Source organism: Apodemus sylvaticus, chromosome 7 (genome assembly GCF_947179515.1).
Source record: "Apodemus sylvaticus chromosome 7, mApoSyl1.1, whole genome shotgun sequence".
NCBI lineage: Eukaryota > Metazoa > Chordata > Mammalia > Rodentia > Muridae > Apodemus > Apodemus sylvaticus.
In genome coordinates this window covers 22,697,346-22,714,788 of record NC_067478.1, presented here as the reverse complement: position 1 = coordinate 22,714,788, position 17,443 = coordinate 22,697,346, and the positions used below count along the sequence as shown (strand labels likewise).

At 44.6% G+C, this 17,443-nt stretch overlaps 1 protein-coding gene across 1 annotated transcript; it reads right to left on the bottom strand.

Annotated features, from left to right (window-relative positions):
- Positions 1–8,819: 8,819 nt before the first annotated feature.
- On the bottom strand, positions 8,820–10,483 carry LOC127688666 (pyruvate dehydrogenase E1 component subunit alpha, somatic form, mitochondrial-like). Its single transcript, XM_052187542.1, has one exon. It carries the CDS (start codon positions 10,410–10,412, stop codon positions 9,240–9,242), a length of 1,173 nt encoding a protein of 390 aa, XP_052043502.1. The 5' UTR covers positions 10,413–10,483; the 3' UTR covers positions 8,820–9,239.
- Between the last annotated feature and the right edge of the window lie 6,960 nt (positions 10,484–17,443).

The window sequence follows — 17,443 nt, the reverse complement described above, 5'->3', positions numbered from 1 at the left end:
CCTGCCCACACTAAGTCACTGCTGAAGGAAGCCTCAGAGAACATGGCTGCAGAATGAATCCGGTCACAGAGGGCAGCAGCTGGGGCCCTTGGTTAATTATTCATTTTTGCGGTGGAAATCATGTGCATGCTTGGTTCTTTTTTTTTTTTTTTTTTTTTTTTCTTTCTCTGTGTAGCCCTGGCTATCCTGGAACTCACCCTGTAGACCAGGCTGGCCTCGAACTCAGAAATCTGTCTGCCTCTGCCTCCCAGAGTGCTGAGATTACAGGCGTGCGCCACCACCGCCCGTCTATGCTTGGTTCTTTATAACAGGGTCCCGAGTGGGCTAGCCTCCAAGCTGATATGTAGCAGAGGAAGACCTAGAGCTCCAAATCTTCCTACCTTCCAAGTGCTGGAACTTCTCAGAGGGGACAACGTGCCCAGCGAAAAACAAACAAACAAATGAAAAACAACAAAAAAGTGTATGCACCTGTGTGAGTGTGTTATTTGTGCAAATACACTGTTATGCCTACCCATGTATATTTATTCACAGAGGCTAAAGGATTCTATCAAGTTCTGCCACATTTGCTTGAGACAGAGTCTCTCATTAGGCTGAGAGCCAGCAGATACCAGCAATCCCCCTGTCCCAGCCCCACCCCTAGCACTGGGACTACAGGTGTGTATCACTATGCCTGAACTTGTGTGTTTGTGCCAGGGATTTGAACTTAAGTCCTGATATTTGTACTAGAAATGCTGTTACCCATTGAGCCTTCTTCCAGACTCTCACCCTGTCAAGATTTTTTAATTTAGAAACAAATAATTTACGAGTTTGTTTTTCCTGCATGTGTGCATGTGTACCGTGTGCCTGTTTGGTACCTGTGGAGACTACAATATTGTGCTGGATACCATGGAACTAGAATTAAAGATATTTGTGAGCGGTGGGAACTGAACCTGGGTCCTCTGCAAGAGCAGCAAGTGATGATAACCACCTGGACACCTCTCTGGGACCTTTCTTGGATCATTTTGTTTTGTTCTTTGTGACAGGGTCCTACACAGTCCAGGTTGGCCTGAAATTTGCCATGTAGCAGAAGATGATCTTAAACTCCTGATCCTCCGGCTTCTCCCTCCCAGGTGTTGGGACTCCGGGCATCCGCCACCATACCTAATTTCACATGTGCACTTTTATGGCCACTATGGTCTCTTCACCCTGACACCACACAGACCTGCCTCCTCCCACAGGTTTAGGGATCCGCTCTGCTATGTTTTCAGTGGGCCTTCCAATGGGCACTCAGAGGAGGGCATCAGGGGAAGGAGTCACAGCCCCTGTTGCTGCAGAGGGTTTCAGAGAATACACCATTCCCTCCCTTACTGCCCATTCCCAGTCCTTGCACCTTAGCAGAGTTTTTTTAATTTTGTTTGTTTTTATGTGTATGCTATACGATGTGTATCCGGGTGAGGCGAGCACCTGTCTTAGCATGTGTGTGAGGTCAGAGGTCAGCTTTCAGGACTCCGTTCTCTCCATTGCCAGCTGCAGGAATTGTACTGAGGGTCAGGCTGGCACAGAAGGAGATGCGTTAGCTCCTGGGCCACCTCTCCAGTCTAACACTGGCAAAAATCTTAGGAAAGCTGCTGGTGATGAGACCCAAACTTTCTTTCTAGAAGTTATATATGAACCAGAAAGCTTTCCCTACCTTTCTCAGACCGGAGTTAACTTCACACACCCCTTCCCACCAAATCATCAAGAAAGCATCAGGCAGCATCCAAATGTATTACAAGCTCCACGTGGATTCTTCCTCGTTCTCATGTCAAGACAAGGCTGCACCTCCTAAAGATTCCATGCCCTCCTCAAACTTAAATAAATAAACAAACCTGTAGGGGACAGTCCTCAGGCAAGCCACACAGATGCTGTATCTCAAAAGTCCATTTTAAAGGTGTCATGGGGAAAATATCACAATGGAAGAGAATGCCAGGCTATGACAGTCAGGTCAGGCCGTACCCTCTTAGCCTTGTGAAGCTACAGGTGTTAAGTCTGAATTTCCCCTAACCTCTCAGAAGCATTGAATACTATTGGTCATGCTTCACATTTTGATATAATGAATACCTGATTTTGCTCCTGTATCATGAGACTTGTGCTGAGTCATCACCTTTTCTTCCTCTTCCTCCTCCCTCCCCCCCCTCCCTCATGTTCTGACCCCAATTGCTCTGTTCCCCCACCCCCGTGCACGTGTGTGCTCCAGCCCATAGGGGTTTTTAAAATTTGTTTATTATTACAGATGGTTGTGAGCCACCATGTGGTTGCTGGGATTTCAACTCATGACCTCCAGAAGAGCAGTCAGTGCTCTTAACCGCTGAGCCATCTCACCAGCCGTGTCCCCCCTTTTTTGTTTTGTTTTGATATGAGAATATCTAAGCTAGTTATTTTTTGTCAATTCAACCCAAACTAGAGTCACCTGTGAAGAGGAAGGGAGGGACCCTCAACTGAGAAAACTCCTCCATTGGATGGGCCTGTGGGCAAGTCTGTGATGCACTTTTCTTGATTGATGGTTGATGTGAGAGAGCTCAGGACACTGCTGGCAGTGCCACCCTGGGCTGTATAAGAAACCAAGCTGAGCAAGCCAGTAAGCCATGTTCCTCTGTGGCCTCTGCCTCCGTTCCTGCCTCCGGGTTCCTTTGACCGTAGACTGTAATTTGTAAGCCAAATAAACCTTTCCCTCCCCAACTTGGTTTTGGTCAGTGTGTTAGTCATGGTTCTATTGCTGTAAAGAGACACCACGACCAAGGCAATTCTTATAACAGAGAGCATTTAATCTGAGGCTTGCTTACACCTTTAAAGGGGTGGTCCATGATCACGGCAGGAAGCAAGGCCATGGAGTAGTAGCTGACAGCCTCACATCCTGATCTTTAGGTATCAATCAGAGAGAGATGCTGGCAGAGAGAGTGTGAGCTTTTGAAGCCTCAACGCCAATCCCTAATGACAAGCCCCCTAATCCTTCCCAAACAGTTCATCATCTCCAGGCTAAGTATGCAAATACAAGCCTAGGAATCCCTGCAGACACTACTGCTGGCAGAAAACATCTGCAAGAGGTAAGAAGGAAATCTGGTTCTATAAGACTCAGTTAGTGCCGGGTAGTGGTGGCACATGCCTGTAATCTCAGCACTCTGGGAGGCAGAGGCAGGCGGATTTCTGAGTTCGAGGCAAGCCTGGTCTACAGAGTGAGTTCCAGGACAGCCAGGGCTATACAGAGAAACCCTGTCTTGAAAAACAAAAAAAAAACAAAAAATCCAAAAAAACAAAAAGACTCAGTTAGCCAGGTTGGTTCAAACTTCTTGAATCTGACCCCAAGTAGCTTATTTTTGACATATTTATGCAGAGTACTCCCTTGGAACCAAAGCTTAAGGCATGAGAACACTGAAACTCCTCTGCAAAGTACTTATCTCAAGCAAAATACTTTTTGTGAGCCCTTTTCCAGGAGAATGGGTTCTTTTGACTGAGAAACAGTCCTCAGGAATCTACAGGATTTGGGTGAAGTCTAGCTCTACAGAACAGCAAAGATCACCCGGTTATTAACTGCATCCATTCCCAGCCTTCTGGGTGGAAAACAGGTGTAAAATCTTTCTGTTGAGGAGAAAAGCCTGCATGTGTAACCCTATTGGTTTCTCTAGAACCATCAGAGAAACCAGCTGTCTCACTGTGTTGCCAGGCTGGCTTCAAACTCCTGGACTCAAACTATCTCCCGCCAGAGCCTCCCGAGTGCCCAAGATGATACAGCCGCACAGGGCTGCCCCTGGAAACCGTGGGTCTTGTGTAAATTCTCACTCCTTGAGAGCAGACAACCTGCCCAGAGGATAGTGGGAGTCTGAGCGTAAGAGAGGTGAAATGGTCCATGTAGGCCTTCTCACTGGTCCATCTAGGCATATTCCGACTCCTCAATGCTCAGATGACAAAGTTCAAGGCCAGCCTGGGCTACAGGGTGGAACCGTAGATCAATACAACAACGAAGCCTTAACATGGTATCCTGCTTTGCTTTCTGTTGCTCTAATAAACACCATGACCAAAAGCAACTCAGGGAAGAAATGGTTTATTTCATCTTAAGCTTCCAGGTCACGGTCCATTGTCAAAGAAGCACCCACATGGTGACTCACAACCATCTGTAACTCCAGTCCCAGGGATCCAATGCTGTCTTCTGGCTTCTGGGGACACTGCACACTCATGGTCTATGGGCATACAAGCAGGTAATACACACATACACATGAGGTGATAACATAAAATTTAAAAAATGCAAAAGAAAAGCCAAGACTCCGAGTCACTATGGCAGAGAAGCTGGAGCGAGTGAGGGCTAGCACGAGACAGCAGGAGTGAGACAGCACAGGCTACAGACTGTCCTGAACCCCATCCAGCCCTCATCATTCAAAACCAAGTGAGCTAATACATCAGGCCCTCACAAAGTTAGTCCAGCCAGGCTTGAAGGCACAGCCTTTAATTCTAGCACCTGAGCTTGAGACCGGAGCGTCCTGCCTTCAAGGACACTCAGGACTACAAAGAGAGACCCTGTTTCAAAAACCAACCAGCTGACACAAGCAACTTTAATAAATGAGACGGGGATGCAAATAGCTAATTTCAATGCATGAGTGTTTTAGGTTGAAATGAAATAAGCAACGAAGGAAAAAAGGAGAGAAAATATAGAAAAATGGAGGAAGAACAGTTTAAGAAGAAGTTGTAAACAACAACAAGTTCTATCAAGGAGAACAGAGTTAGGATTCGAAGGAGGCTGACCTTCTTGCTGAATGCCACTTTTTCTTTATTCTGTAGCTGGGCCAATGTACTACACACCTTTAGTCTCAGTACTTGGGAGGCAGAGGCAGGCAAATCTCTGAGAGTTTGAGGCCAGCCTGATCTACATAGTGTTCTAGGACAGACAGGGCTATGTAGACACCCCATCTCAAACACACACACACATACACACATACACACACACACACACACACACAACCAGACCAAACCTGGATCTTTAGATCCATAGCTGCAGACAGCTAAGTTCTAAGCATTCTCAAGCATTGCAGACACTGCCTTGAGAACCAGGAGCTCCCACCCAACCCTACTCTCTCTTCCCAGTTCACAGGGAAGCAGGAAGGAATGGAGACTGCGAGGCCAGCCTTGTGGTTGCACGTGTATGTGAGAGGCTTCTCATCTCCTCAATGAACTGGCTTTCTTTGCTCATTTTAATGCCAAGTATGATGGCAGTGGAGGGTGGGCAGAGATGGCTGGTCTCCTGGCTGAATGTATTATTGGGCAGGGAACTTTGGACATGGATTAGATGGATTCTAAGAAAAATAGCTGGGAACAAACTATCTTAGTAATGTTCAGAGAGATGGTTCAGTGATTAAGAGCACTGACTGCTATTCCAGAGGTCCTGTGTTCAATTCCCAGCAACCACATGGTGGCTCACAACCATCTGTAATGAGATCTTATAGCCTTTTCTGGTGTGAAGACAGCTACAGTGTACTTATATATAATAAATCTTTTTTTTTCTTTTTTTGAGATAGGGTTTCTCTGTATAGCCCTGGCTGTCCTGGAACTCACCCTGGCTGTAGACCAGAGATTCGATGCCCTCTTCTGTTGTGTCTGAGGACAGCTACAGTGTACTCATATACATAAAATAAATAAAATCTTTTAAAAAGTAATGTTCTATTAGGAGATTTAACTAGGCAAAAGAATCCTGGCAATGACAGTCTGTGTGGCCGGGCAGTGGTGGCACACTCCTTTAATCCCAGAACTTGGGAGGCAAAGGCAGGCAGGTTTCTGAGTTCAAGACCAGCCTGGTCTACAGAGTGAATTCCAGGATAGCCAGGGCTACACAGAGAAGCCCTGTCTTGAAAGAAAAGAAAAGAAAAAAGAAAAGAAAAAAGAAAAGGAAAGGAAAGGAAAGGAAGAAAGAAAAGAAAGAAAGAAAGGAAGGAAGACAGAAAGAAAGAAAGAAAGAAAGAAAGAAAGAAAGAAAGAAAGAAAGAAAGAAAGAAAGAAAGGAAGGAAGGAAGGAAGGAAGGAAGGAAGGAAGGAAGGAAGGAAGAAAGAAAGAAAGAAAGAAAGAAAGAAAGAAAGAAAGAAAGAAAGAAAGAAAGAAAGAAAGAAAGAAAGAAAGGAAGGAAGGAAGGAAGAAAGACAGACATAAAGTCTGTGTGGTAAAGTGCTGAGGGTGTAAACTGAAGACAAGTGATCAATAGCACCGCAGAGGAGGACTGTCCAACACAAAACGTGCTGGAAGTGCCACCCTGGTGGATCCCGCTGCTCCACAGTCTTTAAGTTAATCTTGGCCAGAGGAGCAGCGGGGACTCTCACTAACAGACCTGCAAGTCTTCCTAGTTGGGCAGATCTTTTTTCAGGTCCATTCTGAACCTCTGCAGGACCCAAAACAAGGGGACCAATGAGGGTACAACCTGGTGTGTGTAAATATTTATAAGTTATACACAGTTCTAACACACTTTAGTATTATATCTTATCCTCCTACCATGACAGAGGTGTTTTCAAAACCACAAGCAAACCTAGGTTGGAATTCTGGATTTTTGAAATCCCTGGAGTTTCCCAACAGCATATGGCATCATAGGCAGGCATGGTCCCCAAGTATGACTCCCGCCTCCCGCCTGCCTCCCATGGCTTGGCTGACAGTCCATGGGTTTAATCTAAGCTTGTAATTAAAATCCTATCTGTTCAGCGCTCCTTTCTCCATCCCAGAACATTTTGCTTATTTTCGTTTATTTTCGGAACATTTTGGGTTGTCAATTTGCTAGCTAGCACGCAGCCTTTCTCCTGTCTCTCCAATATAACTAATTCAAAGAACAATTGGTATTGAGTATTCCAGCTGGTCTTATGGTCAATAATCATGTTCATCCAACATGGAAAAAAAATCTAATGAAAGACAACTTAGTTTTATGTTCCCCACAATGGAAACATCTCTTCCTGACATTTTTTATGCATTAAACAAAGTCCCAGGCGATAAAATTGAAGAGTACATCGTTTTTTATGTACTACAAAATGCAAGCTGTCCCTAAAATTCCTAAAAATAACTGAACAACAAAATCTGTGGCCACTTTATAAGATTACCATTCTTGCCATGCCTGATTGTAAGGTGTGTGTGTGTGTTCATATGTAAGAACAGGTTTTTCAAGGTCCTTATCTTGATCCAGGCTAGGCAAATAAAACTCTAAAATAAATTCTTTTTTTTTTTTTTTTTGACAGGGTTTCTCTGTGTAGCCGTGGCTGTCCTGGAGTTCACTTTGCAGACCAGGCTGGTCTCGAACTCAGAAATCCACCTGCCTCTGCCTCCCAAGTGCTGGGATTAAAGGTGTGCGCCACCACCGCCCGGCCTAAAATAAATTCTTGAGATCAAATTCGACATATACTGAGGTAGACCTGATACATGATTCTCTGTCTACAACAGTAAGATTTACTTGAACATTGGTCTATTCTTAGTAGCATTTACCAAAAGGAAAAAACAAAACAAAACTGGTTTAGAAAAGAAGGATTTAAAACAACAACAACAAACCAAAAAAATAAATAAATAAATAAATAAAAAAGCCGGCAGTGGTGGCGCATGCCTTTAATCCCAGCACTTGGGAGGCAGAAACAGGCAGATTTCTGAGTTCGAGGCCAGCCTGGTCTACAGAGTTCCAGGGCAGCCAGGGCTACACAGAAAAACTCTGTCTCAATGAAAAGCCAAAAAAAGAAAGAAAGGTTTGATTTGGGATTAGATGTTATCTAAATGCTAGGTTGGGGTATTTTTCCATTGAAATAAAGGAAAGTTTGACACCCATTAAATTCATTTTGTTTTTTGTTTTTTTTACATTAATTCCCTTTAGGAGGGAGCTGTTTCTGCCATGGTGCCTGTTAGAAGGATATGAGACAACCGGAAGGAACTGGTGTCCTCCTTCCACTGATGAGCCTCAGGTCACCTGACTTAGGTCATTTGCCTCAACTCGAAGGCCTGTAAAACTTTGAAGAACAAATATTTTAATCTAAATGTAAACATTGGCTTAGTGTGCCAAACATCCATCCTTTATGCCTGCCACCCTCTGTCCTCTGGATCAGTCGGCATAGAGAGAGAAAAGCACTTGACAAAAAACAACTGTTAGAGACATTTTATGGACCTCAGAGCCACTCTTTTTGGGAAACATCCGCTGCCTTCTTGTAAAATAAGTACGGGATATCCTTTTACAAATTTCAAAACTATAGAAGAACTGTAGAGAGATATATACTACTATAACGGATGTTTACACATGATAACTGCAAATTAAGACTTGGATATAGAATATCTCCACAGCAAGTACCCTAAAAAGGAAAAGCAAGAAAAATTCAAGTTAAAAACATGATTTCATTGACAAGAAGAAGGAGGAAAGGGGAGGAGGGGGAGGAGGAGGAAGAGAAGAAGAGGCGGCAGCAGCAGAAGGGATTGGTGAGATGGCTCAGCGGTTAAGAGCACTGACTACTCTTCTGGAGGTCATGAGTTCAAATCCCAGCAACCACATGGTGTCGCACAACCATAATGCAAAGTAAAAAAAACCTATGGGCTGGAGCAAGCCAGGTGAGTGGGGGAAGGGAAGGGGAAAAAGAGAAGCGGAAAGAGAAGAGACTTTAAGAAGGCAAGAGAAATGGCTCAGCACATTAAGAGCACACACTGTTCTGGCAGAGGCCCTGAGGTCACAGTGTACACGGCCTGTAAGTTCAGCTCCTGGAGATCTGATGCCGTCTTCCGGCCTCCAACGGCACACCATTCACACCCACACTCAGACTTACATATACACATAATTTAAGATACACTCTTTAATAAAATAAACAGGGGCCTGGCATGGCGGCACGTGCCTTTATTCTCATCCTTTAAGAGACAGAAAAAGCGCATCTGTTAATTCAAAGCTGGCCTCATCTACATAGCAAGTTTTGGGAGAGCCAGGGTTACACAGTGAGACCCTGTCTCAAAAACAAAATAACAAAGACAACAGAAAAAACCCATCACACCAATAACTGCTATCATTCCAAAGGAAGCAACGGCTCCATCAGGAGCTGCTGAGCATCTCCTATGCTACAAGATACAAACTTGTAATTTCTTTCTGTCTTCCTTTTGTTTTTTTTTTTACAAACTGCAAGCAATTTTACTTTCCCTTAATTTACATGTTTTCAAGACTTTTGTTATCTGGTTATTTCCGGTCAGAGTTGAGAGCACAAAGAGTTCCTTCCAGTGGAAGAGGAACAATCCATCTAACAGTCTCCCATTAGCTGACGGACTTAAACTTGATCCACTGGTTGGCCCCACGCACTTCGAAGGGAGGCTCACTGCTGTAGATGTGATAGCCTAGTTCCTCCAGCGGCGGCTCTGGATCAGCCGTGGCAAACTGGGCAGCATCCTCGATCTCTTTCCTCACTTCTACATCGATCTCCTTTAGCTCTTCAACGCTCGCAAGGTTGCTGTTCACCATTCTATCCTTGAGAAGCATAATAGGGTCGCTCTTACTTCTTACTTCCTGGATTTCTTCTCGAGTGCGGTAACTGACGCCAGGGTCGCTCATGCTATGGCCGTGGTAGCGGTAAGTCTGTAGCTCCATCAGGATGGGCCCCTTACCAGACCGGCAATAGGCAGCTGCAAACTTCGTCGCCTCTCGGACACACAAGATATCCATTCCATCTACCCTCAGTCCAGGAATAAAGTCTCCTCTTTTGTAGTAGTCCGTGCTGGCGGCTGCTCTCTCAACCGATGTCCCCATGCCATAGCGGTTATTCTCACAGACGAAAATACAGGGTAATTTCCACAATGCTGCCATATTGTAAGCTTCAAATATCTGACCCTGATTAGCAGCACCATCGCCATATAATGTCAAACAGACCTCATCTTTTCCATTGTACTTGCAGGCCAGGGCAATTCCTGCTCCCAGGGGCACCTGAGCTCCAACGATGCCGTTGCCCCCATAGAAGTTCTTGGCGTACATGTGCATCGATCCGCCTTTCCCTTTAGCACAGCCTCCTCTTCGTCCCGTTAGCTCCGCAAGAATTGCTCGGACAGGCAGGCCCCGAGTAAAGGTGAAGCCATGCGCTCGATAGGCAGTGATGAGATGGTCTGTGGGGTTTATGCCAGCCTCCAGGCCCACACAGCAAGCTTCCTGACCATCGCACAAGTGACAGAAACCACGAATAATTTTCTGCTTGTACAGCTGATCCGCCTTTAGCTCCATCCGGCGCACAGTCTGCATCATCCTGTAGTACTTGAGCCCATCCTCCCTGGTGAGCACTGCGGTGACTGGAGGGCCCTCTTCTAGCCGATGAAGGTCACACTTCTTAATCTCAAAGGTAGCATCATTTGCAAAATTCCGGGAAGCCCCCAGCACTCTGCTTACCGGCTTCTGCGCAGCGCCGGCCAACACGCGGGACACAGCGGCGAGCATCTTCCTCATGGAGTGCAGCAGACTCACGCGGCGGCCGCGGGACCCGGGAGCTCAAAGGGAGTGGCTCGGACGTCCCCACGTCTCCGTCGGCGCCGGGAGCCGAAGCCACGCCCTCAACGCGGTGACGGAGTCGCAGCCGCATCACACGCAGCGCCAGTCCGTGGGCCAACCAGAATTGTGATTTCTTTCTTGTCTTCTCGAACTTGAACCAACTTCGGAGAACTCATCCTCGGCAAGGGCTGGTGGCTCTCACCTTCTTTCAGCTCCGATGATGAGTGACCAAACTCAAAACTCCTTTACCATTTTTCATTTTAACTTTGTGTTTCTGAAGTACTTTTATTTTGTTTTTTGGGGTTTTGTTTGTTTGTTTGTTTTTCGAGACAGGGTTCCTCTGTATAGCCCTGGCTGTCTTGGAACTCACTCTACTTTTAAATCGAAGTGAGGGATTTGGAATTGTCTCCGGTATAAAAAGTAACGATAATCTTGGTGGTTCTAAAACTATAATAGGGCTGGAGAGATGGCTCAGCGGTTAAGAGCACTGACTGCTCTCTTCCAGAGGTCCTGAGTGCAATTCCCAGCAACCACGTGTTGGCTCACAACCATCTTTAATAGGATACAATGCCCTTTTCTGGTGTGTCTGAAGAAAGCAGCAGTGTACTCATATACATAAAATAAATAATTAAATCTAAAGCTATAATAGAGGATATTTTAGCTTCACATTAATTATATTTTTGTTAGGACTATATACTTAACCAAAAATCCTTAATCTAGTCTATGTTTTTCACATGTGTTTAGTGTGCATGTGCCCTTGTGCCACAGTGTAGGCATGCAGGTCAAAGATAATTTGTTTAAAAATAAAAACAAAAAGAAGAAACAGTTGGAGATGTTGATGCACACCTTTGATCCCTGCACTTGGAAGGCAGAGGCAAGAGGATCTGTGTGAGTTGGAGGCCAGTCTGGCCTGTGTAGAAGTTCTAGGTCAGTCAGGGCTACTATAGTGCAACCCTGTCTCAAAACAAATAAACAAAACAAGTAAAAAAAAAAAAACCTACAAAAATGAATAAGAAATAAAAAATAAACCAAAAATGTATTCTAAAGCTATTACATATGTGTAACTCTTAATGGGATAGTCAACTAAAGTTGTTTATGATGGAAGAAACACATTCTACATACTTAATGAAGTATTAAACTAGCTCAGGGCTCATGATCACAGCACTTTTGAGGCAGAGGTGGAAGATCAGTAGGTGAACACTATATTAGGCTATACTGGACTATATTAGGCTATGCTGGACTTTATTAGGCTATATTGGACTATATGAGGCTACACGAAACTTTTTAATGTTCAATAATGGATGACTGGTTAACTTAAGCATGGTCTAACTGGGCCTAGTAGGTCACACCTTTGATTCCTGAACTCAGAAGGCAGAGGAAGGAGGATTTCTAGGAGCTCAAGAATATCCTGGCTTACATAGTGAGTTCCACAGCAGTGAAGGCTACACAGTGAACTCCAGGCCAGCCTGTTCTACCTAGTGTGTTCCAGGCTAGCCAGGGATACATAGAGAAGTCCAAGCCAGCCTGATGTACATAGTGAGTTCCAGGCAAGCTGGAGCTACACAGTAAGACCCTGTCTCCAAAACCAAAACAAAGCAAACAATTATAAAATAATTTAAAAAATGAAGTATGGACTATGTCTGTCCGCAGTCATTAAAATAATACTGAAGATTTGGGGGGGGGGGGTTTAGAGACAGGGTTTCTCTGTGTATCCCTGGCTGTCCTGGAACTCACTCTGTAGACCAGGCTGGCCTCAAACTCAGAAATCTGCCTGCCTCTGTCTCCCAAGTAATATTGAAGATTTTAAAAAAAGATTTATTTATTTTTATGTTGTGTATATGAGTACACTGTTGCTTTTTTCAGGCACACCAGAAAAGGACATTGGATTCCATTACAGATGGTTGTGAGCCACCATGTAGTTGCTGGGAATTGAACTCAGGACCTCTGGCAGAGCAGTCAGTGCTCTGTTGAGCCATCTCTCTAGCCCTGACACTGAAGATGTTGAATGACAGAAAAACATACAATGCAGGAATAACCATGCTAGGATCCAACTTATGCACACTAAAACCAACTTTGGAAAAGAAGTCTGTGTGATTAATTAATTCTTGGTGCTGGGGGCAAAAGTGAATGTGTTTGTTGTTGTTATTGTTGTTGTTGTTGATGATGGTGGTGGTGGTGGTTGTGGTGGTGGTGGTGGTGGTGGTGGTGGTTTCTTTTCACCCAAGAACACATTGGAACAAAAGTGTAAAAATAAATGTACCTTACATCTGCAATTGATGCTTCAGGGGTTAAGTACACAGGCTATTCTTTCTTCCAGAGGACCTGAGTTCAGTTCCCAGCATCCACATGGCTGTCCACAACCATTTCTAATTCGTGGGATCTGATGATGGGCTCTTCTGGCCTCCACAGGCACTTCACAGATGTATACAGACATGGATGTAGACAAAACACCCATGCACATAATAAAATAAAATGCACTTCATAATTATAGGTGCAACATTGTTAAGTGTACTGTGACTTTACTACCTCAAATTTCCTTAGACAATAGGGTATTTATTGCTCTGTCTACAGCCTTGCAGGCCTAATTCTGCCTTACTCAAAAACCAGGAAGAAGTTTTGAACCTTTTTGTATGTGAGTTTCCTCATTAGTTAAACAAGGACAATAATACCTACTTGGACTTCAGACAGGCTAGATATTTGCAATCTTCTGTAAATTATATGAAGACTGGCACTAGTTTCCATGACATCTGAGAGGAGAGAACCTCAGTTGAGGAAATGCCCTACTAATATTGTGCTGGAAGTCATTGCATTAGTGATTGACTCAGCAAGGCCCAGGTTGGTCCTACCCCTGGCATGGCAGTCCTGGGTTTTGAGCAAGTCATGGAGGAGCAGCCAGTAGGCTGTGTTCTTCTATGTTCTCTGCTTCTGTTCCTGCCTCTCGGCTACTGTTTGAGCTCTTGTCCTGGCTTCCCTTGCAGATAGACTATAACCTTTAAGCTAAACAAAGGATTTCCTCCCCAAATTGCTTTTGGTCACGGCATACATCAGCAACAGAGACATAAATGAATACATGCCCTTACCTGCTGAGCCATCTCACCATATAGATATTTTTAAAAACCTTTGTAAACCAGAACGGGGAAGTGGGAAGGGGTGGGTGGGAGGACAGGGGAAGAGAAGGGGGCTTACGGGACTTTCGGGGGGGGGGCTAGAAAAGGGAAATCATTTGAAATGTAAATAAATTATATCGAATAAAAAAAATAATTCTTTAAAAAAAAAAACCTTTGTAACACACGCGTGCGCGCGCGTGCATATGTGTGTGTGTGTGTGTGTTCAACAATGCATATTCATGGAGGTCAGAGAACAGCTCTGTGCGGTCGGTCCTCCTTCCATAGGTTTGGGAGACTGAATCCAGGTCGCCTCATGAGGGAATTTCCCTGGGCTCCAGGGCTACTTTGGAAAGAAAGTCAGGAATGGTGGCACCTGACTATGCCCAACATTCAGGAAACTGAGACAAAGAATCAGGAATTTGGAGGCCCCTTAGGCGCCATAGGCAGACCCTGCTGTGAGCTTCTTTGTTTGGTTTTCATTTTGTTTTGTTTTTAAAAGCAGGTGAAGGATCCCACAAAGTGACAAAAAAGGGCCAGAGAGCTAAAAAGTCACTCTGTTCTGCAGCTGGAGAGATGGAGCACCTGCTGCTCCTGCAGAAGACCTGGGTTCAGTTTCCACCACCGGAAACTCTCGCACAGTGAGCAGATAATTAATTAATGTCTGGTGAATAGTTTGGTATTTATTCTTCAGAAATCTATTTAGTAAACAATCTTGTCTTCTCTTTCATCATTTTTTTAAACTAAGTAAAAAAATGAATAGTTTTTTTTTTTCTTTTTTGGAGACAGGGTTTCACTATGTAGACCAGGCTAGTCTCAAACTCACAAGTTTCTATCTCCTGAATACTTGGATGAAAGTTACGTGCCACCATATGAAATATAAAAAATATTTTTAATGTATTAAGTTAATGTTTTTATTGTTTTTATATTAAGAACAATAACAATATTAGAGTTAAACATAAATTATATTAGTTATTAGCAACTGATTTAGTTAGGATTTCTATTGCTGTGATGAAACACCATGACAGAAACCACCATAGGGAGGAAAGGGCCTGTTTCATCTTTCCTGAAGTTCATCATCCTGGGAAGTCAGGGCAGAAGCCTGGAGGCAGGAACAGAAGCAGAGAACATGGTCGAATACTGCTTGCTCCTCAAGGCTTGCTCAGCCTGCTTTTTAAAAATTCACCCTAGCCACCACCTTTAATCCCAGCACTCTGGGAGGCAGAGGCAGGCGGGTTTCTGAGTTCGAGGCCAGCCTGGTCTACAGAGTGAGTTCCAGGACAACCAGGGCTACACAGAGAAACCCTGTGGGGGCGGGCGGGCGGGCGGGCGGGCGGGGGGGGGGGGGGAGAAAGAAAAGAAAAGATAAAATTCACCCTAGAACCAGCAGCCCAGCCGTGACACCATCCACAACAGGCCGAACCCCCCCCCCCCAAAGATTAATCACTAATTAAGAAAATTCACAACAAACTTGCCTCCAGGCCAATCTGATGAAACTGTGTTTTCAGTTGAGGTGCTTCTTCCAAGATGATTCTAGTTTGCATGAAGTGACAAAAAACAAGCAGCCCAAGGTGCTTACGGTCTAGGCTAATACCTGAACTGGACGCCAAAGTCCGCATGGCAGAAGAACTGCCTGCATTCAAAAGCTGTCCTCTGACCTTACATATGTGCATGGCATGCAACCCAACTCCCAAATAAATGTGCAAAAAAAAAAAAAAAAAGAAAGAAAGAAAGAAAGAAAAAAGGCAAAAAATGTAGGTGTGATGTGTGGGTGGGTATTCCCGGGTATACCGAATCCGGTAATTTACTCACGTTAGGCAAATGCTCTATCACTGAACTACATCTCTCCCCCTTTCCCCAGCTTTTGTGTAAATATAGGGGACTTCAGTTTTCTTCTCTCTCTTTCCCTTCTTCTTTTCTTCTTTTTGAGACTGGCTGGCCTTGAACAGGATGACCAAGGATGACCCTGAACCTCCTCCTAAATTCTGGGATTATAGACATACAAGGCCACACTTGGTTTATTCAGTTGGGGATTTTGCTCAGGGTTTCATGTATGCTATGTAAACAGTCCACCAAAGGAGGTACAATGTCAGCCCCATTAATTCTTTATTTCTTCCTTTACCTGGTAATTACTCCCTCCTCACCTCCACCCTTTCTTTCCCTTGCCAAGACAGAATCTCATTCCAGAGCCTAGACTGGCTTGGAACTCACTCCAAACTTATGGAAACACTCCTGCCTCAGTGTCAGACCCACTGGGCGAGAATAAGACCACTCCCACAATTTGTTTTTAGCTAAATTTGAAATAAATTTTATTAAATACTAGCCAGAACATTACACTTTTCTTTTTTTCGTTTTTTTGGATTCGGATTTTTTCGAGACAAGATTTCTCTGTATAGCCCTGGATGTCCTGGAACTCACTCTGTAGACCAGGCTGGCTTCGAACTCACAAATACGCCTGCCTTTGCCTCCCAGAGTGCTGGGATTACAGGCGTGCGTCACCACCTCCCGGCTAAATATGATCCAGAACAATGGGCACTGGCTAGGTCCATACCTGGAATTCCCGGAGAACAGCAACACATTGCTTTAGCCAGAGGCTTAGAAAGGCAAACCCTCCCAATACTGCGGACTTCTTGCCTACAGGTGTACATCATGACGTACTTCCTGCCTAGATACCGCCTACCTAGATACCTCGCGCTTGTGTGTGATCAAGCACATCCGGTGCAGTGGGGGCAACCAAGCTCTTTCACAGAAGCTGGAACATCAGTTGCTTGCTATCTTAAAGGATGAAAACCCCAGCACTCCAGGAAGCTAGCTGTCCCCCGGCAAGTGGCACTTACAGGTTAGCGGCATCTGTTTTCTAGATCTCTTAAGCACAGTAATTTAAACTTAAAACACAACTTTAGCTATTGCTTGAGCCTCCCAAGTGTTGGCATTGCGGGAATGAGCCACCACACCTGGCTACCCCTTCCTCAGTCTCTGACAACATCTTCATGGTGCTAGCTCCCACCTCTAGCACAGATAGCTCCTCCTTGGACCCAGAGCACAGGATGGATGATCCCACTACAAAAATTTATTGGTTTTTGTTTGTTTGTTTGTTTGTTTGTTTGGTTTTTGACCAAGACAGCTCAGTCAGTCCACAGGTTCTCCAGCGCAGGAGCGAGAAAAAAGACGATTAGACAGCATTGTAGCATGACCCCAGTCAATTCTTGGACTGAAGGCGGGTTTATTTTTTTCCAATCTACTTTTATATTGATTTAATTATATGTAGGTATTAAGGGTGAGTAGTCCAATGAGGAAGCAAGCAAGACAGCAGTCAAGGAACGAGGAAGATAATAAACAAAAGCCCCGTGATCACTGCCTCCCGAGATCTGCGATCGCTGTTTCTAAGGATGATCGCGAAGTCTGAGCCTCCTTCTTTGTCCTGGTCTAAAGTCATAATCATGACTGAAGCCCGCTTCTTTGTCCCACCCTAATGTGAGATTCCTGCCTAGCCTCCCATTTCCTTGTCCTTGGCCAATGTCAGACTCCTGCCGGCCGTCTCTACATATGTTTTTTATCTCTCATTCCTTACTGTTACCAGCTTAGTGTGGTACCAATGGTCGAGGGACCGGAAGCGTTTTCTGAAATGGTCTGCATAGTTAATTTTGGGGTATAGAGGTCGTGAGTGCCAGGATGATGTCCCTCTCTCTATCTTGTGGATCCTGGTGATTGAACTCAGAGCCTCAGGCTTAGTAATAAGAGCTTTTACCCAAGTCGTCATCTCACTGGCCTTAGTTTTTAAATTTATTTATTTTTATATGTATTATGTGGGTGTGCACCCTGCCCTCTGCCCCAGTGCTAGAGTTATAAATACCTGTCACTGTGCCCAGCTTTTTTTTGTGGGTG